General features: G+C 41.3%; 1 protein-coding gene across 5 annotated transcripts in view; it reads right to left on the minus strand.

The window, feature by feature from the left end:
- The window catches only part of FSD1L (fibronectin type III and SPRY domain containing 1 like), a 68,677-nt gene extending 45,672 nt beyond the window's left edge, over nucleotides 1–23,005 (minus strand). Inside the window, exons 1-3 of one of the 5 annotated variants that reach the window (XM_073876625.1) lie at nucleotides 22,361–23,005; nucleotides 6,147–6,242; nucleotides 3,377–3,508 (exon numbers count right to left, since the gene is read on the minus strand). In XM_073876625.1, coding sequence (XP_073732726.1) covers nucleotides 3,377–3,508; nucleotides 6,147–6,242; nucleotides 22,361–22,414 — 282 coding nt within the window. In that variant the 5' untranslated portion in view covers nucleotides 22,415–23,005. Of the gene's footprint in view, nucleotides 1–3,376; nucleotides 3,509–5,794; nucleotides 5,918–6,146; nucleotides 6,243–17,784; nucleotides 18,000–22,360 lie in introns of those variants that run through there. The other 4 variants (XM_073876627.1, XM_073876624.1, XM_025888081.2 and 1 more) reach the window with 4 other exon arrangements.
- Nucleotides 23,006–24,832: the final 1,827 nt, after the last annotated feature.

Genomic DNA, 24,832 nt, shown 5'->3' on the forward strand with positions numbered 1-24,832 from the left:
AATTTCACGTACCAGTCGTCTTTCTTATTCAGTTATCTGTCACTCTATCATCTGTGGTCTAAAATTAAGCCCAGTCATGCAAATATATTGTTAGTGATACCTTTAAACATAGAAACATCTATTTCTAAGTTTTTTAATGTACCCAAAGTTCTTCTTCAGAATATTAGTATCTATTTACTACTATCTATTCCATATTCAAATCTACTTAGGTATCCCTTAAGATCAGCAGTAAGGATAAATTATGGCTCATTTTATTGGTTTCTGGATGTGTTATATCTCTGGAAAAGGAGAATAGTTTTGCCATATTTTGGGTTAAAATAGGTTTTCATGTGTTATTCTAAGAACCTAACCACAATTTCCTAAAAATACTACTATTCCTAGTATTCCTCTTATGAGTTCCAAAGAATTAACAAACCACTATTTGAAATACCCCATTTGTATAAGAGCTTTATGAAAAGTTTAAGCAAAATTACTGAGAACAAAATGGTAGCTACAAATGGTCTACAGAGGATCACGAGGGGAGACTAAGTTACTGTAGTATATTAAAGTAAAAAATAACAAAAAAAATAAGCAATATATCTCAAAAAACTATTAAAGTGAAAGAATCCAATCTGAGGTCAAGGTTTAAGATAAAATATCTTATTCTAAGAAAATGCTATGGGCGCACCTGGTGGCTCAGCTGGTTTACCGTCTGCCTTTGGCTGAGGTCATGATCTCAGGATCCTGGGATCGAACCCCATATGGGGCTCCCTGCTCAGCGGGGAGTCTGCTTCTCCCTCTCCCTCTGTCCCTCCCCCTGCGGGTATGCTCTCTCTCTCTCTCTCTCAAATAAAATCTTTAAAAAAGAAAAAAAAGAAAGAAAATGCTATGAATCTGCTTTCAAGTCAAGAGGAAAAGTTTAAAAAAAGGATATAAAGGAATACAATTTAAAGAGCAGTAAGTTGTCAGTTATTTAGAGTGATAAAATTTTAATGAAAACAACATGCCATCAAGTTTATGAACCCAAAAGAACAGAGATGTTCTACTGTCTCCAACTAAAGAAAGAAATGGCATTGGTAGCCAAGTTGTGATTCTTTTTAATATTTGGTTTTTAAACTATCCCAAAAAAGCTTTATGGTTTGAATTACCATTAGGCTGATGCCATCCTAGCTTTTCCTTTGAATCATAACACAACAATGAAGTTATGTTCACTAAGCTTATATTTCAACAACTCAGTCTTACTTTGCAGCCTACTGTCATCTCAATAACGCTTCATCTCCCCTAGATCACTATTCCTATGAAAAAAAAACTGCCAAAATTTTTGTGGCATTGAGAGGCAAGTATTAAGAGTTATAAAGGATAATTAGATGTACAATAAAAAAAAGGAAAAAAGAAAACAGTGGAATCACTGGAAAAAATGAAGATCTCAAATGATGATACAGGAAGAGAAGATGGTCCTAACATCTTTGCAGGCACCACTTAAAACAGTATCATCTCACACCCATTAAGATCACTACTACCAAAAAATTTAAAAATATGGATGAATGGGTAATGGTGGTCAAGAGGTACAAATTTCCAGTTATAAAATAATGTATGTACAGCATGATGAAAAGAATTAATACTATACTGTATATATTTTTTAAAGTAAGCTCTAGGCCCATTGTGGGACTTGAGCTCAAGACCCCAAGTCCAAGAGTCGAATGCTCTACCAACTGAGCCAGCCAGGTGCTCCTACTGTACTGTATATTTAAACATTGCTAAGAAAGTAGAACTTATCAAACTCCACACCCAAAATACAAATGATCCAGTCAAGAAATGGGCAGAAGACATGAACAGACATTTCTCCAAAGACGACATACAAACGGCCAAGAGAAACATGAAAAAATGCTCAACACCACTCAGCATCAGGGAAATGCAAATCAAAACCACAATGAGATACCACCTCACACCACTCAGAATGGCTAAAATTAACAACTCAGCAAACAACAGATGTCGGCAAGGATGTGTAGAAAGGAGAACCCTCTTACGCTGTTGGTGGGAATGCAAACTGGTGCAGCCACTCTGGAAAACAGTATGGAGGTTCCTCAAAAAGTTAAAAATTGAACTACCCTATGACCCAGCAATTGCACTACTGGTATTTATCCAAAGGGTACAGACAGAGTAATTCGAAGGGGCCCGCGCACCCCAATGTTTATAGCATCAATGTCCACAACAGCCAAACTATGGAAAGAGCCCAGATGTCCATTGACAGATGAGTGGATAAAAAAGATGTGGAATATTACTCAGCCATCAAAAACAATGAAACCCTGCCATCTGCAATGATGTGGATGGAACTAGAGGGTATTATGCTGAGCAAAATAAGTCAGTCAGAGAAAGACAAATACCATATGATTTCACTCATATGTGGAATTTAAGAAACAAAACAGATGAACATAAGGGAAAGGAAGGGAAAATAAAATAAGATGAAAATTGAGAGGGAGGCAAACCATAAGGGACTCTCAACTATAAGAAACAAACTGAGAGTTGCTGAAGGGGAGGTGAGTGGGGGAAAGGGATAATCAGGTGATGGGCATTAAGGAGGGCACCTGATGTAACGAGCACTGGGTGTTATCTGCAACTGATGAAAAAAATATATGACAAACAATTTAAAGCAATAATTTGTGAACAGCCTCAGAAAAAAAGAGTAGATCTTAAAAGTTCTCATCACAAGAAAAAAACGTGTAACTATGTGTGGCGATGGATGTCAACTAGACTTACTCTGGTGGTCATTTTGCAATATGTATAAAAACTAAAATATTACGTTGTACATCTAAAACTGACATAATGTTATAGGTCACATCTCAGTTTATTTTTTTTTTAAAGATTTTATTTATTTATTTGAGAGAGCATGAAAGCAAGAGAGATCACAGGAGGGAGGAGAAGCAGACTCACCGCTGAGTGGAGAGCCTGATGCGGAGCTCAACCCCAGAACCCTGAGACCATGACCTGAGCCATAATACTGAATAATTCCACTTATATGAGGTATTTGGAATAATCAAAATCATGGAAACACACTGGTGTTTGCCAGGTGTGGGGTAAAGGGCAAAGAGGAAGTTGCTGTTCAATGGGTATAGAGTTTCAGTTTTAAAAGATAAAAAGTTCTAGAGATCTGTTACACAAAAATGTTAACAGAGTTAACAGTACTGAACTGTACATTTAAAAATGGTTATAAGGGTAAATCTTGGGTTTTTATCACAATTAAGAAAAAAAAGATATCTATAACCAAAACAAAGTTAATAATCATTTTTCTAGAAGATAAAAGTAGTGATTCACAGAAATTCACTGATTTTTGCTGTCAATAAATCAAGTATTAAACAGACTAAAATTATTCATATTTAAATATGTTAAATGATCTCACCTGTAACTCTTGTGACTTACGAGCTTGTTCCTGCTTGATACTGTTAATCATACTTTCTTTCACCTCATCCAAAATAGAATATAAACTATCAAATTCTTCATCTAACTCAGAAAGTATGTTAGAAGAATTTTCCTGTTTAATAAACAAAACAATGATTTTACCGAAGCTGTCAAACACTGGAAAACTGAAAGATATGCTTAGCAAAGGAGAAAACAGATTCACAGTATAAACTACCTCAGGCTAAAATCATATAAACAACAAAATTCTAGTATGTGACAAAGGCTTTAAAAACAGGTAAACCCTAGAAGCTGGCGGCTAATGCTGACAGCACTATCTCAGTTATGCTATGAGTTAAGCAGCTTTTTATGGACTAGCCCATATTCTTTTCACCTTTTGGAACACTGTTTCCACAAGACAAGGTGAAAGGTTGTTTTACAGTTGCCAACTTGTGCAAACCTTCAGGTTCCAAGGCAGACCCTAAGCCAGTGGTTCGTGACCCTTGTTGTGCATCAGAATCATCGATGGTGCATTTTAATAAAGTATTCCAGAGATTTTGATTCCATAACTGAAGAATAGTGTGCACATACAGGGATGGGGCTAATTTTGTGAAATCTTAAAATCTTTCAGGTTGTCTAAAACAGTGCATTTACACAAGATATACAGAACTTAAAAGACCAAGCAATTCCTTACTGGACCTAAGAGATTTATCAAACACTGAATTTTAGTGCTCAAAAGAACCTCAGAAGTCATCTACTGACTAGAATTTGTAGTCAAACTCCTAAATTTTAGGAGTTAAAATACAGAAAGGTGACTTGCCCCAAGCCACACAATTAGTTACCGGAGGTGGAATCAATAAAGCATTTCAAGCCTGCTGACTTCCCAGAGTTCCTCACTGCCTCAATTAAGCAAGATGCTGGTATTTCAACAACTTCAAATATGTGTGAAATCTCTAGATAAGCAATATCCACACTTGCAGCAATTATGACACAGAAGAAATTATGTTAGGCATTTTTCAATTTAGATGAATCATTCAATTCAGAGAACTGGCACTGGTTAAGAGAACTAATATGTACAATCTACTGTAATAACATAAACCAATCTTTTGCTTATAATTTTTTAAAAACACTTTATTTATTTGACAGAGAGAGATACAGTGAGAGAGGGAACACAAGCAGGGGAGTGGGAGAGGGAGACGCAGACTCTCCAGAAGAGTAGGGAGCCCAATGCGGGGCTCGATCCCAGGACCCTGGGATCATGACCTGAGCCAAAGGCAGAAGCTTAACAACTGAGCCACCCAGGTGTCCCTTTCGCTTATAATTTTTATAAAAGCCAGACATCACCTCACTGGAGTCTTACCAAAAGTGGTGTTAATCATTTTACTAACTGACTTGCAGTGATAAAGAAATGTGCAGTCTGGTAGGCAAAGGACCTAAGTCAAATCTCACATTAACCACTTAGTAACAGTGTGACCTCGGACAAGCCACTTAAATTCCTGGACCTCAGGTTACTCATCAGTAAAAAGAGAATGGACTACTCAAACCAATGGGCACATCCTTACAATCTCTTGCCTACTACCTCTTATGCTCCCATCTCCAGGAACAAGAATGAAGCTAAATTCCCCCTCTATTTTTTTTCTGGATTCTAAGGTAGAATACTAATAATTTATTAACCAGAAAAATAGTTTGGGCTAGCTCACAGTCTCTTTTTCCAGATGTCAAATGTGATGATTCTCTTATATATAAGCCTTAGGACAACTAGCTTTGTTTATTTAAAGACAGTGGATTCATAGATTCACCAAATTTTCTAGTAAAAAGTTTGGGAAAGACAGTTAAAGTGGTGAAGATCTTAATCAACTAATCAATTACAACAAATTCAGAAATAAAGGAAATACAAGGACCATAAGGTTTAACAGGCCAAGACCCAGGCAATAACCTAGGTTCAAACAAAAACCACAGAAAAGGATTTACTGTCAACAAGTGTCCTATAAATCTTGTTTACTTCACCAAAAAATGACCATTAAATTCACTAAGGCATATTCATCAACATTTGATTACATACAGTATGGATTATCTCCCCAAACCTGGGGCCATTTCCTTAAGTATTCCTCTTTCTCATTAGGGCACTTTATTTTTTACTTTCTTCCAGTTCTATAAGCAGACCTCTTACCATCCACATTTTCTTTCCACTGTTTATTATAAAAGAAATGGTTAACTTCCCAGTACTCTAAAAAATATAATTTGTTCTTAATTAGAATTACAAAAGACAAATCTACAATGGAAAGGGTCAAAAGTGAGCACTATAATATGCCCTACCAACTACTATTGCAGTCTTCTTCTTTCTTTACTATTTGACTTTCCATTGACAGTACAGAAATAGTAAGGAAAACATTTTTATTTATCTACCTTTTAAAAACCTTACTCCTGAGGCGGGCGCCTGGATGGCTGTTGGTTAAGCGTCTGCCTTCGGCTCAGATCATGATCCCAGGGTCCTGGGATCCAGCCCCGCATCAGACTCCCTTCTCAGCCAGAAGTCTGCTTCTCCCTCTCCCTCTGTCCTTCCCCTCCACTTGTGCATGCACGCTCTCTCTCTCTCAAATAAAATCTTAAAAAAAAAAAAAAAGCTCATGCATTTAAATAAAGAAAATAAAAACCTTACTCTCACCTCCTTTAATTTATAATCTAGAGTTGATGTAGTATATTTATACTTCTGATTTTGCCCAACAATCATTCATTGTGACATATTACACAAACATTTTTAAAAAGATTAATACCTGAACTCCTTTTAGTGTTTGATTTAGTGTATCAATAAAGTTCTGAATTTCGTCATTTTTATTTGCCAGGGTTGAAATGATCCTTTGTAGAGCTTCCTAGGATTAAAACAAGAAAAACACTTAGCATTATGATATTTTAATAAGAGAATTATAAACTGTAACAATTCTCTAAACAAACCATATAAGAGGAGAAAGGTAAAGCTTCTCATTGTTAAATTTCCAAAGGCCTATAATTACAAAAGATGGGGTATGTATCTGTACTGTTTTACCACCTCTTATTCCTAGGACACAATTTAATCACCACCATACCTTTCGTACTGAAGATGATCAATATTACTTAATACTGGGTGCCTGGGTGGCTCGGTTGGTTAGGCAACTGCCTTCAGCTCGGGTCATGGTCCTGGAGTCCTGGGATCGAGTCCCACATCAGGCTCCCTGCTCAGCAGGGAGTCTGCTTCTCCCTCTGACCCTCCCCCCTCTCATGTGCTCTCTCTCTCTCATTCTCTCTCTCTCAAATAAATAAAATCTTTAAAAAAAGAAAAAAAAACAATGGAACTCACCCAAACAGAGCAGCAAAAAGAAAAAATAATTTAAAAAAATATATTACTTAATACTAACAGTATTATTTTAGGTCATAGGGCCAGGGCCAAGGAATAAAACCAAATCCTTAAAGGCTGCAAAAACAAATGGAACTTTCTAATATGATATTAGGCTATAAGGAAGAAAAACAAAGAGGCAGTAAAAGTTGACATTTTATTTATTTATAAAAATAAAAAACACTTTAGAAATATGAAAGTAGATAATAAACTTGTAGCTAAAATTATAATATTCATGGCAATATTTACAGATTCTGTAAAACCATAATAAATAAGTAATTTTTGTAGCAAATACCTCAGACTTTTTGATAGTGCTTCCTATTTAAATAAAACACTTGGTTATTTAATCTTCCTATACTCTCTAGCTCAGTGCTGTACAATAAAATTTTCTGCTATGATGGATATATCCTATATAGGCTGTCCAAAATGGTAGTCAATAGCTATATGAAACTAATGAGCTCTTGAAATGTAGACAGAACTGAGGAACTGAGTTTATTGTTTTTAACTTTAATTATTTTCACGTTTTAGAGTCACATGTGGGACAAGTACTGTCATATTGGACAGCATAGGTCTAGTTGTTCAGTAACTCTTAATGGGTAGTAATAGCAAAATCCATACAAGGTACTTGTATTCTCAGTAAAAATCAAATGCAAGTACTTGTACTTTATAATTTTCCCAGAAGCACAAGCCTTGTTTCTGTAAGCACTTACAAGTGTAAATATTTTAATAATGTCCTATAAGATTTTGTGATAAAGGTTCTCCTCAAAATATAATCGGACATTGATAAACAGCTATATATAAAGAGCTCAGGAAATAAACTGATAAAGGGATAACATTTTAATAAATGTTCATAAGGCATTAGAGTAGTAAAAAATTAAAAATAATCACAACAGTTCTCATTTAATTCTCACAAGAATCCCTGGAGATAAGGAGGTATTATCATCATCCCTGAGGCTGCCTAGGGCTCTCTGCTGTATTCACTTACCCATACTATTTCTTCCCATCCTCACCACTGGTGGTATTTTAGTATAATAATACAATGAAATTATGCTATGAAAGAAGATTAACACCAAGAGTTAGCTCTTTATCCTGTTGGTGTTCCTCCCAGAAACAGGTGCACCAAGATCTGAATACAAAGACAACCAGCAGAGGGGCAGAATGAAGCTGGGACTTGGGGCAGGAGTGGGCATAGTTGTAGGGGCAAGAATGGTAGTACAGAGATGTAGAAAAGGAGGGCAGTGGACTTAGTCTTCCAGTTATTCATCCAAGGTAGGTTCTATATATATTTAAAAACACAACGGAAGAGTAAAAATGGTTCTGCACAATCATTAGACTGTGTAGAGTAAGCTTCAATTAAGACTGGGCTCTCTCAGTTGAGCATTTGGCTCTAGATTTCAGCTCAGGTCATGATCTTGGGGTCATGAAATCGAGCCCCGAGTCGGGCTCAGCGGGAGTCTGCTTGGGATTCTCTCTCCCCCTCTCCCTCTGCCCCCTGATTCTTGCTCTCATTGCCTGCTCTCTCTCTCTAAAATAAAGAAATCTTTAAAAAAGAAAAGAAAAAAAGGGACTAGGCTCTTTTTGGTAAACGGACTATAGCTGCCTCCCCTTTTATCCCTCCTAATGGCAGGGGTCCACATCCATATGGTACAGATGAGAAAATGGTAGTAACTGCTAGGAAGGTAAAAATTAAGTTCTGCCTCCAAAATCCATGCAGTTTACCTCTTTAGAATACTGTCTCTAAGTCTAACCAATTTGCCCATCATATGAAATATCCACACAATAAATTATATATTCTTTTAAAATTTTGGTTTGCTAAGACTCTTCATGACATAAAACTGTTAGAATTTCCATAATAGAGAATCATTGCTTGAGGTTAAGCTCTGTCCAGTGCTAAGCATACTCGTGAACTTCAAAGGAAAAATGAAGAGTCTTCTAGGAGAAATTTTATCCCATGAAAAGGAGGAGTTAGGCCCAATGAATTCAACTCAATAACTAAATTTCAATCACCAGGATATATGTGAGTTCAATAAACACTGAAGGAAATTTCACAAAAAAACTGTGAAGCACTGGTATACAAAAAAGGCAGAACTAGTTCAGAACCAAAACAAAACAAACAACCCAAAAAACCTCCCTAGTACAAAACAGCTTTTCACTTTTATTTTTTTGTCTAAATTTAGTAACAAACTCTGTATTTCGGGAATTCTGCAGCAAAAATTCTTTGGAGATAGCTAAAGCCTATTTGTCTCAGCTAGGTAACCTCTAAGCTCCAAACATTTTAATGAGAAGCCTCCTACCATTTTAAAGCTCCCTGCTATTTACTGGGTATAGTCAAAAACATCTAAATGCTCTAATTTTTATTAAAGTTTTCAAGCTAAATCCTTTATACTTTTAAGAGTTACCTACTTACTGGGGTGCCCGGGTGGCTTAGCTGGTTAAGCATCTGCCTTCAGCTCAGGTCATGATCCCAGGGGCCTGGGATTGAGTCCCAAGTCAGGTTCCCTGCTCTGCAGGGAGTCTGCTTCTCCCTCTGCCCCTCCCCCCACTTGTTCTCTCTCTCAAATAAATAAATCTTAAAAGAAAAAAGTTACCCACCTACTGAAAGTTATTAGACTCTGTTCTCACAGTAATGTTAGAGGGAAGAATACAGCCTTTACCAATTGCAACATTCAACAGAAATATAGTGAGGGCCAAACAGTAGCCACATCAAAAAAGTAAAACTTAAGTGAACTTAATTTTAATATTTTACCTAACCCAACTGATTGAAAATACTATTTCAACATGTAATCAAAATTTAACAATTACCAAATTCCTTCTTTCCCTCCTTTTTGGTACTAGGTCTTCAAAATTTGATGTGTATTTTACACTTACAGTACATCTCAATTCAAATGAGTCACATTTCCAGTGCTCAATAACCAAATGGGGCTCAAAGCTACCATACTGGACATAGCTTTAGAGGCCTAAACTATCCAAACAGTCCATATGTTTCTAAGAATGGGACAGGGCAAAGAGCCTATATAGATCTGCTTAATTTGCAGTTAATAATAAACAAAAGCTTTCTGAATTTTATTCTTGGAATACCAGAATTTCTATATATGTTTGCAATATGCCAGATTCCTGAATTATAATAGCTGCATGTGAATATAAGCTAAAATGTTACAACCAAATTCCTTTACCAGAATTTCACTAATTTCTCAGTTTTTATTTATGTAAATATTACCTTTAGAAATGGAAAAGTAATATTATAATATTAGCACCTTTCAAAAACAAACCAAGGCATAAGCAGCTCTTTCAGGATCCCTCTAATACCATAACAAGAGAAAGCTACTCTTCTCTCCTGTAAAACTTATACTGCTCATTGGTTTTGGTTGGAAAAAACTTAAAAGTCCATGTCAAGGTTGGTATCTGACAAAAACAAAGCTGCACCTGAAGACAGCTGACATATAAGTTACACAAACTTAATCATCAGGATCCTTCATGTATGGTACTGCTCCATACCTCCAAGATATAATACCCTGAGATTACAGTTAATCTTATGGTAAAGACTATTAAAAAAAAATCTAAAGGTAAAGACTATTCCCCTTTCATTCATTCAAAATTCTGCTAGCACCAGAAAATGAAAAATGACCTTTCTCAATTTGTATTGGCCCATGAAGTGTCATTGGCAGTATTTCTGGAAAGAAACCCTATGATCTGTGCGTTAAAGCTTTTGGAGTAATGGTATTCTATATGAATTACCTAAGGCTTTAAAAATACCATACTCCCCCGGAAAGTAGTGGGGAAGGAAAGGTCTTTAAAGGCTGATATACTATTTCAGGGAAATATCTCATTCTTTGCAGAGAAAATGCTTTAAGGTTCACATTTTGTACTTCACTGGGAGTTCTAGTACAGAATGAGGGTCTACCATGGAACACCTAAATAAAGGGCCCACATCCTGAGAAAAACAGCTTACCTTACTGCCAAAGTAACAAAGACTGAAGTCTGAGATTCTCAGGGTGGAGGTGTTACTCCAATCTCTAGGTAAGGAGAGCTTTGCAGCCTTTGCTGTAATATACACCACTGAGATGCTATACAAATGGACAAGCCAGCTGTAGAGGGCTTTGGAGCCTCAGCATTTAAGGTCACCTGTATTTTAACAGCTACCAAATGTATTAGAAAACATGGCTGCAGTGGTGTACCTGGGTGGCTCAGTCAGTTAAGCGTCTGTCTGCCTCCCGCTCAGGTAGTGATCTTGCTCAGCAGGGAGTCTGCTTCTCCCTCTCCCTCTGCCCTGCCCTCCCATGCTCACTCTCTCACGTGCTCTCTCTCTCAGATAAATACAATCTTTTAAAAAAAGAAAAAACATGGCTGCAGAAGAAACGATCATCCAGATGACTAAGAGTCAGAACCCAAAGCAACCAATATGACCTTGATAGCTAATATAGATGAAGTGCTGCCTCTACCCTAAGCTTTTCTAAGAAGAAAGGAAGGTATCCTGAAAGTTCTGTGAGGATAGACTGCTGAAGGGCTCCAGAAGCTCTGAAGCCACTTGCCCTTTTATCTGGAGAGAATGATCAGTTGCAAAAGACTATAATTAAGAACTCACATTTAGTATTCTCCTATAGTGGAAGTCCATCAGGAAGAGATGAGAAATAAATTATCAAGGGGACCAGGGCTTCAACCATTCTGGTCCTCACAAGAACAGGGACTGGCTAGACTAAGGGTGAAAATGGCATGAAGACAGAAAGAACTAAGGAACTTGGAGCTGAGCAGAACTAGAAAACAAACTGCAAGTAACCAAAATATTTAAGTACCACCACCAATACCAAAACTTATAAAAACTAAAGGATTAGGATTCCATGAAGTGAGTTCTGAAACTTAACTCCAGCTTGTGTATGTGCTATGCAGCTAAAGTTTTCTGTAGGTGGTAGGACTCAGAGAAGAGGTGTATACAGGGATAGTGTGTGCCTAATATATAAAAGGTATGCAGCAGGAGGCTAGCTGAATAGGTATCAAATCCAACATAATTTTGTTAAAGTGTTTTCTAAATATGGCAGGCAACATGCCAGGGCAGGATATCTATATTCAGAAACTTAGAGAAAGAGACAAAAAAGAATTAAAAGATACATAATCCTTTTTGTTTTCTACCCCACTTTATTCCTTTAGGGCCTCCACAATTAATCAATAGCTTTTATAATGGAGACACAGCAATGATAAAGAAGTTGAGGAGGAAGCACAAAGCCAAAAGCCTCAATGAATGTAATGTAAGCTCTGCATAATCGGAGCACCATTAGATACAGAGCCTCTCTTCTGAGCTCCAGACCATTTTCATCCAACTGCTTACTTGGAATCTCCACTTGGATGTCTCACAAGCAGTTCAAAACTCAACATGTCATAATGTCCCCCACTAAAGCTGAGCCCTTCTCTAGTGTTCTATCTCTGCAAATGGTGGTACTAGCTGCAAAATCAGAAACTAGGCCATCATCATTACATCCTCTCCTTTCATTTGTTCTCTACGTGTAGTCACCAAGTCCTGTGGATTTTACCTCCTACATAGTTCTATAATCACTACTACTATCTTAGTACAAGTCAATATCATATCTCAACTTCTACGCCTGTAAAACTTAACTGGCTTGTGATCCATTCTTTCTCCCCAATAACCAGTTCTGTATACTGCAGCTAGAATAATATGATAGCATCACTCTTCCTGCTTAATAGTTGGTCTTCAATGGCTTTCCACTGGTCCTTGGATAAAACTGAAAATCTTTAACATGACCTGTTAACACAACCTTACATAATCTGTAAAACGCTGCATGATCTTCCCACTGCCTACCTCTCCTGCTTCAACTCACACCAGATTTCCTCTTCCTTGCTGCATTCCAGCTGCATAGCCTTATTTCTAAAATGCCTTGTTTCCCACCTGGGAACCCTCACACCTATCATCAGTTCCTCTGCCTATAAGCACTGTTCTAAAACATATACATGATGTATTGTTAAAAGAAGTTTCATCACTGGGGCACCTGGGTGGCTCAGTCGTTAAGCGTCTGCCTTCGGCTCAGGCCATGATCCCGGGGTCCTGGGATCCAGCCCCGCATCGGGCTCCCTGCTCTGCGGGAAGCCTGCTTCTCCCTCTCCCACTCCCCCTGCTTGTGTTCCCTCTCTCGCTGTGTCTCTCTCTGTCAAATAAATAAATGAATAAAATTTAAAAAAAAAAATTCCATCATTAAGACAAGTTCCAAAAACGCATTTATGGAATGAGCTCAGTGTGATATATATTAGCCTCAGTTATTATAAAACCCTGATGATGAAGGAAGACATCTGCTCTGTGGGATTCTATCAATGTGAAAGGATGCCTACAAGAGTCTCAGATTTCATCTCAGACCTCAAGTCTCCCATTACCTTCCAACATAATTATATTTTACAAGACTTCAGGTGGCCATGACTAAGGGTTCTAGGTGATATAGGTCTGAAGATATGCTTTGTCAAATACCAATTCTGCTGGATCACAGTAAAATATATAGGACATATATCTCCAAAGGAAGGTGCACAGGCAATCTCAGCCATTATCCTTTGGTCAAGAACCACAGTTACCAGGATCTCAAAAATAAAACTACTATATCAAGATTGGGCCTGTCAATTATGTGACTAGGGAAATAGGCTAAGGTAAGTGCTATCCTAACAAAAACCAAAAAAAGTAAGGGTGGGGGGAGTATACACCCCAGCCAAGCACAACTGCAATCATTCCCATGGAATGGAACAAAAATCTAGGATGCTGGGATGTACAAAGCATGAGGTACCCTCTTCTGGATATGGTGGAGGTCTCTGAATTGCTAAGGTACAATATGAAGGAAAAGAAGAGCAAATACCAGGGTAGAGGAGGAAACTGGGATAAGGAAGCCATGTGTACTTGCTACTTGCTACAGCTTGTCATGCTTTAAAACTCCCCCTATTCTGGGCGCCTGAGTGGCTCAGTCGTTGAGCGTCTGCCTTCGGCTGGGGTCATGATCCCAGGGTCCTGGGATGGAGCCCCGCGTCGAGCCCCGCATCAGGCTCCCTGCTCCGCAGGAAGGCCTGCTTCTCCCTCTCCCACTCCCCCTGCTTGGGTTCCCTCTCTCGCTGTGTCTCTCTGTCAAATAAATTAATAAAATCTTGAAGAAAAAAATTAAAAAATACAAAATAAAACTCCCCCTACTCAGTTCAATCTCCCCAGTCTACATTTGTCCGGTCTTGCATAGTCAACCCTCACCGGTCACTACCACTTTCCAAGTACAAAGTAAAGAATATGCTGGGGGGGGGGCGGGGGCGGGGAGTGGGAGAAACCAAACAATTTACAATGTATGCTCTTGGCAACATCTCCCCCTTCCTCTCCACCTTTATTATCCTACAGCATGTACCTTTCCTAGAAACAGCAACCCCTACGAACACAAATGATCTCCTGTGCAAAACTGTAAACTATCAAATTCTAAGGGCCAAGATTCTAGAAAGGTGTAAATGTCTGTTGTTTCATTGGTTTCCTCGAACATAAGCATTTAATCGGGTACAGAAACCTTTGGGATTTTATCTTAAAACCACTTAAGGACATAATCAAAAGGTTTGAGTATCAAACAAAGCCACCTATCCATAACACATCCTGTTTGCAAAAGTGTCCCAGAAACTCGATATAAACAAAATCCTTCTGTTTATTTCTAGGAGATAATACTGTGGTTTTCTGTATCCAACAGTATGCCTGACATACCCAAGGCAATTATGTTTTCTTCCTCTACTCAAACAGAGCATCTGTTGCTAACACAACACTGAAGTCCAAGTTATTTTCACAGACAAAAAAAGCAGCTGGTCAAGCTAATCCATCTGCTGACTAGCCACCATCAAGCTTCTGTAAGACTGTCCAGTTAACTTAACCCCTATTGTCAGATTGCATGAGTCAGAACTCCCAATCCTCTTTCAATTAGGATTTAACAACTCTTCTTTGACACCACCATTTGAAATCACTTATTACAGATATAAGGACACAAAACATATTTTAAAACTTAAGGACAAAGGTTAAAATGGTAGATTGGATTAGAAAAATAGTTATACAAATTATCAACAAAAGGAGAAAGTTATTTTGAAGTTGGGATTATGAAATTCATAACAACAGCCAACAGTACTTAATGTGTGCTAGGCACCAAGGATTTTTAAAAATTAACATGATCCTCACAATAACCCTTTGAGGTAAGTACAATTGTTATCTCTATTCTATAGATGAGAAAATAGAGACACACAGCAAATTACCCAAGCTCATTCAGCTCATAGTTGGTAGAAAGACTGGAGACCTGGCTCCAAAGCCATCCTCTTTAGAATTTAAAGCTCAAATCCCAATGCCTTACTAACAGGTGTATATTCAAGCCATCCTCACCATTTGCCACTTGCAGTACATTACCATTTTCCTTACAATGACTAAAGTACCATCCCTGCAACTATTTTCATTATAACTTTTTATTTTATCTATTTATTTGAGAGAATGTGTGTGAGAGAGAGAGCATAAGAGAGAGCAAGAGCACAAGCGGGGGGGGAGGGGTAGAGGGCAAAGGAGATTCTCCCCAGAGTAGGGAGCCGGATACGGGGCTCAATCCCAGGACTCTGGGATCACGACCTGAGCCAAAGGTAGACACTTAACCAACTGAGCCACCCAGGCGCGGTCACTGTAACATTTTATAACAAGGAAGAAAAATCATGCCAGGGGTGTACTACTTAAAGAGAAATACAGAGTTCATTATTAGTTGAGGTATATAATTGATTCTGCAGTAATTCATGAGAAAAAGATGCTAAAATTCATAGCAATAAATTGGTTATAAGCATTAACACCAGATACTTGTTTTAAGCTATAGAAGAAAATAGTTTTTTATTAGAAATATTATTTGAGGGGCGCCTGGGTGGCCCAATCATTAAGCGTCTGCCTTCGGCTCAGGTCACAATCCCAGGGTCCTGGGATCGAGCCCCGCATCGGGCTTCCTGCTCCGTGGGGAGCCTGCTTCTCCCTCTCCCCCTGCTTGTGTTCCCTCTCACTGTGTCTCTCTCTGTCAAATAAATGAATAAAATCTTAAAAAAAAAAAAATATTTGATACCAACAAACGAAATGAAGTTCAACACATTTTCTAACATCAAGAAGTTGATTTTCGGGCGCCTGGGTGGCTCAGTCGTTAAGCGTCTGCCTTCGGCTCAGGTCATGATCCCAGGGTCCTGGGATCGAGTCCCGCATCGGGCTCCTTGCTCAGCGGGAGACCTGCTTCTCCCTCTCCCACTCCCCCTGCTTATGTTCCTGCTCTCACTGTGTCTCTCTCTGTCAAATAAATAAATAAAATCTTTAAAAAAAAAAAAAAAGAAGTTGATTTTCAAAGTTATCACAAAGAACACCTAATTCTTTGCTACCTCTGGGGAAACTGCTCGTGGTGCTTGTAGCTACTCAAGAACACCGTTTGGAATGAGACCAAATAAGTTCAGATCTTGGTCTTATGGCTAGTGGTAGGACCTTGCAGGAGCCACAAATTCCAACTCTTGAGTCCTTATTGAAGTGAGGGATAACGCATGCCCTGGCAAAATAAGATGATCCATATTAAAATACTCTTTAAAATTATATTTTACAACACAAAGAGTATTTTAGTACTTTGTCTTTGTAAACTGTAAAACACTTTGTTTTCATAATGAATTATTTTACCTGATTTTTACAGTAACTCTATAAAATATTCTTATTTCCACTGCATAAATGAGGAAATAGATTAATCACAGTTAAGTGATTTGCTCCGTATCACAGAGCCAGTAAGTAGTAGCATGGAACCCAAGTCTCTGCCCTTCCACTTGCCAGGAACTAACATCCATTCAGCTATCATATGACTTTTACCTGAAAAGTTAAATAAGCTGTGAAATGTTTTACCAATTTAGGCAGAAATGTTTTAAACATATATATACTCAAAATAGACAAAATGTAATTTTTTACATGTCTAATAGTAACGGAAATGAAAATTGAGTATACCCAATTGAGTTTCAAGATGCGTGCATACAATTAAATCATATGCACTTTAATAAAATACTGTAATAGTCAATGCTTAACACATCACTACACGATTTTCCCGTGTCCCCAGTGCTCCTTGAGGAGGTGAACATTGTTCTAATAAGTTTTTCCAGTGCTTTCCATCTAATAATAGAAAATAATGGCCTCTTGAATATGCCCTTGTTTTTCCCTGCTACATTATTAATTACACTTGTGTTCGCCTCCTATACTATACTATACTTCAATTACTATCTAACAAAGAGAACAGGGGTGGTTGATTTCCATACAGGGATTATGACTGAATATTAATAACTCTAATTGTATTCAAAACATTGGCTATGTTCTCGAAACATTTTTTTTCCTTAATTGAAATTACTAGTTGTGTATATCCTCTCTTTATCTTGTTCGGAAAGTATACAACAGGCCACAACAACCGTTAAGGTAACTGTGACTAGCAACAAACCGCTCGAAGAGGGTGGGACTGCTGTCTCTTCTCCCAGTTCACCTAACACGAAACACCAGACCTGCTTCCGAAGCGGTCACGAGGCGGGTGGGAGCGGGGGGCGCGGAGATTTGGTTCCTGACCTAAAGCAGTATGTACTGGGCCAAAAAAGAAGGCTGAGTCGAGGAAGGAGCATCAGCTTCGGCGTCAGCAGGTAGACCCCGTGCGCCTCGGTTTCTGCTAAGGAGAGAGAAACCCGCGCTCGCATGCGGGGAAGCTCGAGAATCAAAGGGGGCCTACAGCGCTGCAGAAAATGAGTGAGAAATGGGGACAGCTCCCTTCTTCCCCTCAGGAGCCAGGGCCCAGGGCCAAAGGCCAGCTTGGGTCACCGCGCGCGGTCCCGCAGCCTGGCGGGCGCCGCTCGGCTCTCACGGGGAAAGGAGCGGAGGGTGGGGGGACCCGACAGCCTCGCCCTCCGCCGCCGCCGCAGCCCGCCTGGCCCGGCCAGCCCCGCTCGCCCACCGCCCACCCGGCCCCAGGCGCCCCGCCCACCCTCCCCCCAACCTCGGCGGCCCCGCGCCTCCTTCCCCCACTTACTTTCTGGGAGTCCATGGCCAGGGACTAGGTGCGTTGGGCCCGAAACCGCGTCGAAAAATAGTGCGGCGAGGCGGACGGAGGTCGGGCGCGCCAACACCGTCCCCGAGGCCACCGCTCTTCTCCACCGCCAGCTCAGGCTCAACCTCAGCCTCAGCCTCAGCCTGCACCGGCGCCGCCCGGCCCCGCCCGGTCCGCGCCCAGCCCGCGCGCGCGCGCCGTCGTCGCGCCGCGGTTGCCAGGGTGAAAGGGCGGCCCGCAGGAGGGAGGGCGTCCGGAGCGCCCTGCGCATGCGCGCTGCCGCGGGACGGGATGGGGCGGAGGGTGTCCGTTGCTGGGCGGGAGGGGCAGAAACCAGGGAGTGCTCGCCCCTTAGTGCCGCGGGTCCATTGACTGAAGCTTTCCTTCCCGCATCATTTTTCCTCCAGCACGCGCTATCGCTGCAGGCCTTGGAATGGACCACTGGGCATCCAGCAGCCGGGCCCGTGGGGAGGGCAGGGGAAGGAAAGCTCTGACGCTTGAGATAGATCAGCCGCCTCTCCATCCTGCACGCATCTAAGGCACCCCTGACACTGGCTGCCCAGGAGCAAGCAGCCGGGCTAGACCAGGCCCACTGTCCGGTGAAAAGGAAAGGGCTGGGGTAGAGAATGCAATGGAAGCACGGGAAGGGCCTGTAGGGACGTGGCAGAAACATGGGTAGACGGTGGAGCCAGTAGACCTTTCCCAGAGAGCCCTCGTGGGTATCATGCTGTGATTCTGAGCAAGTCACTCTCCCTGGGCCTATTTCATCTTCCTTAAAATAAGAGCGATAATGCTGACTTTGCAGAGCGTTGTGAGGATAAAATAACGGATTTGAAGTGCCCAGTACATAGTTAATGACCAGTAAATTATTGTTGTTGGTGGGGAGCTAGAATCTGCTCAGCCTGGCCTGAAGGGACCATCCAGACTGTAGAAAGCTAGGGGAGGTGGGCTTGAAAATGTTCTTCCCCAAGCAGAAAGGCCTCAATCCTCCATTTCGATGACTCTGGAGAGGCTCAGAAAAGTTCCAACCAGGCAATCACCCATGATGAATGAACAGAAGGGAAATATAAATTGAGTACCTATTAGGTACTAGTTCTCTGAACTGAGAATTCAGCAGTGACCGGGCCCTGCTTTTAGCTGCAGAACTTACAGTCTAGTATAGGAGGCAGAAAAAAAAGTGTATGTGTGTATATATATATAGAGAGAGAGAGAGAGTTAGTTAGTAAATGTAAATATACACCGTGGTTAGGGACACTATAAAGTATATATATTTATTAACATATATGTATACAAATATACATCTATATTTATATGGCAGTTAGAGGCACTATAAAGAAAAATTACATGGGGTAAATGGACTCAGAGAATTGTGAGGGCTCCATTTTCCATAAGAAGGTCAGGGAAGGCCTCCGAAGAGACCTGAGGGAAGTGAGAGAATGAGCCATACAAAGATCTGGGGAAGAGCATTCTAGATAGAAGGAACAACAAATACAAAGGCCCTGAGAGGGCATGAGCTCTATTTAAGAAGTCAGCATTTATCCTACAAGGCTAGAATTTGTCTCCATACTGTGACTTCCAGGAGGGTCGAAATTTCTTTTCCTCGTACCTGTATCCGCAGCACAGGGCCTGCCATCTAGTATGCACTCAATAAATCCTTTTTTTACTGGACAGACATGTACAAGAAACAGGACGAAGGGCACAAAAGGGAAAACGGGGACTTGACTCAAGCTAGGTGGACAGTGTTTGTAGGCAGGGCCCAGGGAGGGCTTATGTGCACAGTTTTGCTCCCACAGCTGAAAGGAGTAATGGCATGCAAACTTGCAGAGAGATGCTGCATCTCTTGGTATCAAGGGAAAGGAACCTCCTATCCAAGCCACCCCGATTCCATGAGAAGCAATGGGCAGCCAAGCAGCCAGCCTCTAGTGCAGGGCTGCAAGCATGAAGGCCCTTCTCTGCACTGTGTACTCACTGCAGCTGAGTCAGTTTCCCGTGAGGGAGAAAGGCAGCCTAGGGATGGCAGAACATTAGAGGTCAAACTGCAGGACTGTGAGCGCCCTAGCCCTGTCCCTGCCTTCTGCTGTGGGACACATCATTAAGGGCCAGAAACAGCATTTAGCGCTGTCCCCAGTTCTCTTGCTGCAAGGACTTTACTTCAGAGAGCAACCCCAGGCCACTTTATGACTGATCGGTATAACCACAGGAGGAGACAGAAGAAGGCTTTGGAGACAGCAAGTCGCTGCTGAAATGTGATCGCCAGAATACTGTCACAGGTCACATCCCGAGAGTTCACTCCTGGCTCCTTGCCTCCTCACTCCTCTAGTTCTTTCCCGGCAGCCCAGCCAGGAGCCTGCAGCTTTGGACAAGAGCTCTGCCCCTTTTGACTTCTGCCTTTGCCAGATCTCTTTTCTTCAGGCATACTGACTTCCCTTCCCAGCTCACTCAGGCCTTCTGCTTGCCCTTGTTCCTGTCTCTTCTGGCTGTGACTTCTGTCTTCCCCTGCCTATCCAGGCTCTCTGGCAGCAGTACTCACCTGGCTGGGCACTCAGTCTGCACCCCCAACCCATTCCCACTGCTTTTGGCCTATGGGCAAGTCCTTTGCCTTTTCTGTACTTACCTTTTCACAGCCAAGTCAATTTGGAAATTTTCAAAAGTAGCTTTACTAATACAGTAAAGCCACTGTTCTCAAATGTAATCCCCAGACCAGCTGCATCAGCACCATCTGGGAACTTGTTAGGAGGACAAATTCTCAACCTTCATTCCCCAGACTAACGAAATCAGAAACTTTGGCATGAGAGTCCAGAGAATCTGTGTTTTAACAAGTCCTCAGGTGACTGATGCCACTAAAGCTTGAGAACCACTGAACCAAGAGAAAGCAAATTATTAAAAGAAAAAAAAAAGAAAGAAAGAAAAAAGAAAAGAAAAGGAGAAGCAACTACAGGGACATAAAAACAGATGATGTTCTAACCCTTAGGTTTCTATTTCTGAGATAGCATGTCTAGTCATAGGTTTTTATTTTGTTGAGGTTCCTGGGCCTCCAGGAATGCCTCTCTGAGGAAACATCAAGTTAGAATAACCTCAGGATTGGCACTGCTGATGTCAAGAGTCTGGCAAAATAATCTCTTCCAGAACCAGGTTCTCTGTCCTCTCTTGCCAGGAGTCACCCCTGCACCCTGAGTACCCTCATAAATTCTGGGATTCTCCCATCTCTTAGGAGGGAAAGTTCCTTTCCTTAAGTGTTGCCAACAGTGTTCCCCTTTGGGAGTCAGCATAGGGCCACGGGCCTGGAGTCAACAGTCTGAATTTAAAAACTGACAGCAACGCCTACCAGCTGCGTAACCTTCAGTGGGTCTCTTCACCTAGATAAGCCTCAATTTCCTCATCTGTAACAGTGATCATAATAGTAGTCATTCCCAGTTACGGTTGTTGTGAGGATTAAGGAGATTACATATGCAAAGCACCGAGTTTAGTACATATTTAACCAATGATAGCTGTTACTATTATTACTCCCTTGTACATCATATCCTTCTGTATCACCCTTGATGGCTTTCTTCCCCTCTTGGTCTTTGAGGCCTTAGAAGTCCTATTCTCACCCTAACTCCCATTTTCATTGTTATCCCGGCTTTTCTGAAGCATAAGCTCTGGCCAGATGCTGCTCTTTGTTGAAGCCCCAAATCTCCACCTGTTTCTCCCTGTTAATATCTGGCCTGAATCTTAGCATACACCACCTAACCCAGGAAAACCCTGAGTGTCTCTGAGCCTCAGTTTCTTCAGTTGTGAAAGAGGCATCATAACAGTACCACCTACAGGGTTTTTGAGTGGATGAAATGAGATAATTCATGTTAAGTGTTTAGCAGCACCTGTCATGTAGTAACTATTCATAAAATATTAGCAACCCTCTCTTCCCAATCACAGAAACCTAATTCTTCTTTTTCCCTGCCTCCTTCTGACTAAAACAAACTCAACCAAAAAGTCCTGGCACCCCGTTGAACTCCGAGTACTAATTTCTGATCCTAGGAACTCCTTGTAGACATTTAAGCTCTCCTAGGAGGGAAAGGATGACTCTGCTCTGCTGTGAGCTGGTGGTCTAGCTCCATACTTGGCGAGCTCCAAGCAAAGTGGGGAGCCATCGCTGCACACAAACACAACAAAGGGCCTGGGAACCCTGTAAGAAGGGACACAGTTAAAAATGCCTGTGAGTATTTAGCCTGGAAAGGAAAATTTTCTCATGTCAGAGAGGACATGATCATTTGCTTCAAATCTCTCTAGGGCAGGTGACTTGTTCTCCAGCATCCCACTGATCGAATTAGACCCAGTTAGTGCCTTTCCAGTCAACAGAAAGTCCAACTTTCTAACGGCCATACAGAGCTGGCAAGGACCTTGGTGGCAGGTCCCAGGCATGTGCTTGGCAGAGCTTTCCTAGGGGGGACCAGGCAGTGCAAGGGGAGATGGCAGAGATAACTTTTAACATCTTCCTGAACCCTGAGGTTCTGTCATTCTGCAAATTAGAAGCCAATGACTATTCATTCCCTTTCTGACTCAGCTTTGCAATTGTACTCACCTCTGGAATGTGCTCTTTATCTCTTCTCCCCACGCCCACTCCCTTATGCTCCATTGCAAGAGGCCCCTCTCCCTCCTGGGACAGGGCAGGAAGGGGGCAGTTAACTAAAGGGAAGCCATTATGATGTTGCTGTGTCACAATACCTGCTCCGTGTGTGATGGCTTGTTTTCTGCTAGGCACTGGAGACTCCGAGATAAGTGAAGTCTGGGAGACACAGGTGTTTCCATCACAGCCTGCCTTGGCTCCCGAAATGCCTCTGGACACACCTTGTTCAGAGAATGACCAAGCACAAAGCCCACCCTCCACCGCACCCCCTGCCAGAGTGACAGGCTCACTGTTCCTAGTGAGAACATTACTCAGCAGCCCCTCTCCCTCTGCATATACTTTGAGAACGGTGTGGATCAAAATGAGACTGAGTGATTGAGACTTGGGAGATAAAGGGCCCTAGTGAATTGACCACAGGCTGAGCACCCAGATTCTGATGCCAGACTGAATTCAAATGCCAAGTCTACCACTTACCAGCTGTGTGGCCTTCGGCGATTGGGTAACCTCTTTGTACCTCAGTGGTCTTATTTGTAAAATGAGAGTATTAATAATACCCAGCTGAAAGGTTGTAATGAAGATAAATGACAGGGTAAGTAAAGTGCTTACCTAGAATAATGCCCGATTTATGGAAAGTACATAATATATGGTACCTATCAATTATTTATTTTTATTTTTATGTTTTGAGAGAGAGCATGAGGGGCGGCGAGGCGTGGGGCGGGCAGAGGGAGAAGGAGAGAGATAATGTTAAGCAGACTCCATGCCCAGCACGGAGCCCACAGAGGGGCTCGATCTCACGACCCTGAGATCATGACCTGAGCTGAAGTCAAGAGTCAGTCACTTAACCTCCTGAGCCACCCAGGTGCCCTATCAATTATTATTTTCTAAAATAAACCATTCTCCTGAGCACAGCACCAGGAAATAATGGTGTCTGTGAGCCTTTGATACTGCAGTGCTGTTGTTGTCAGGTTCAGATGGTGCCATGTCAGCACTTCTTAGGGAAATAAGGCTCTTGAAATCCATCTCTCATTCTGCAGGGCTTTTCCCTAGCAATAGGAGCTTGAAGAGGGAAGGTGACAGAACCGAAGCTGGAAGGGGGAACTTAAGACAGCAACAGGAAGGGAAGATAGGACCCTCTCCAAGCCAAGGAAACAGCCTGCGCAAAGGTGGGAACCGCAAAGAACAACTCTGGGGAATGAAGATAGGAGATGAAATGAATGGAAATAGGAGCCCTCAATGCCCCAATATCAGAGAAGTATTAAGAAAACATTGGAACAGCGGCGCCTGGGTGGCTCAGTTGGTTGAGCGTCTGCCTTTGGCGTGGGTGGTGATCCCAGAGTCCTGGGATGGAGCCCCACATAGGGCTCCTTGCTTGGCGGGAGGCTTGCTTCTCCCTCTCATACTCCCTCTGCTTGTGTTCCCTCTCTCGGTCTGTCTCTCTCTGTCAAATAAATAAATAAAATCTTAAAAAAAAAAATTGGAACATACAAGTGATGGAATATTCTGCAGCATGAAAAATTATCTTTATGAAAAATACATAGCAATGTGGGAAGAAGCTTATATTACAATTTAAAAACAAAACAAAAATTTTAGCCAGAGTTTTTTCAAAATTTAAATGGATAATGTCTACTGTAGGAAAGTAAATAACACATTTATAAATTTTTCTTTTGTTTTTAAGTTTTAACTTAGGTGCAGTGACATCATATATGAAAGCTCAGCCTGGTTTCCTGTTATCAAAACTTTTATTAAAGAAAAAAAAGAAGGGGCGCCTGGGTGGCTCAGTCATTAAGCGTCTGCCTCCGGCTCAGGTCATGATCCCAGGGTCCTGGGATCGAGCCCCGCGTCTGGCTCCCTGCTCCGCGGGAAGCCTGCTTCTCCCTCTCCCACTCCCCCTGCTTGTGTTCCCTCTCACGCTGTCTCTCTCTCTCTGTCAAATAAATAAATAAAATCTTTTAAAAAAAACTTTTATATGTTTACTTTTCTACTTATACAAGAGTGAATCAGGGGCATCTGGTTGGCTCAGTAGGTTAAGCATCAAGCCCTTGATTTCAGCTCCAGTCACGATCTCAGGGTAGTGACATCAAGCCCCTCATTGGTCCATGTGCTAAGCGTGGAGCCTGCTTAGGATTCTTTCTCTCCCTCTCTCACTGCCGCTCCACCCCCCCCCACCCCAACACGCTCTCTCTCTCTTAAAGAAAAAAATAGTGAATCAAAGGGTGGGGGGATGGGTGAAATAGGTGATGGGGGTTAAGAGCACATTTATCATGATGAGTACTGAATAATGCATACAATTGTTGAATCACTATATTGTACACCTGAAGCTAATGTAACACTGTATGGTAACTATACTGGAATTAACATTTAAAAAAAAAACTAAAAAAAATGAATCAAGGACAAATTGGCTTTGAGATATAAATTCAAATTTGGCAT

The sequence above is a fragment of the Callorhinus ursinus genome, unplaced genomic scaffold (assembly GCF_003265705.2).
Source record: "Callorhinus ursinus isolate GAN/ISIS: 27379988/994484 unplaced genomic scaffold, GSC_fseal_2.0 scaffold24, whole genome shotgun sequence".
NCBI classification, from domain to species: Eukaryota; Metazoa; Chordata; class Mammalia; order Carnivora; family Otariidae; genus Callorhinus; species Callorhinus ursinus.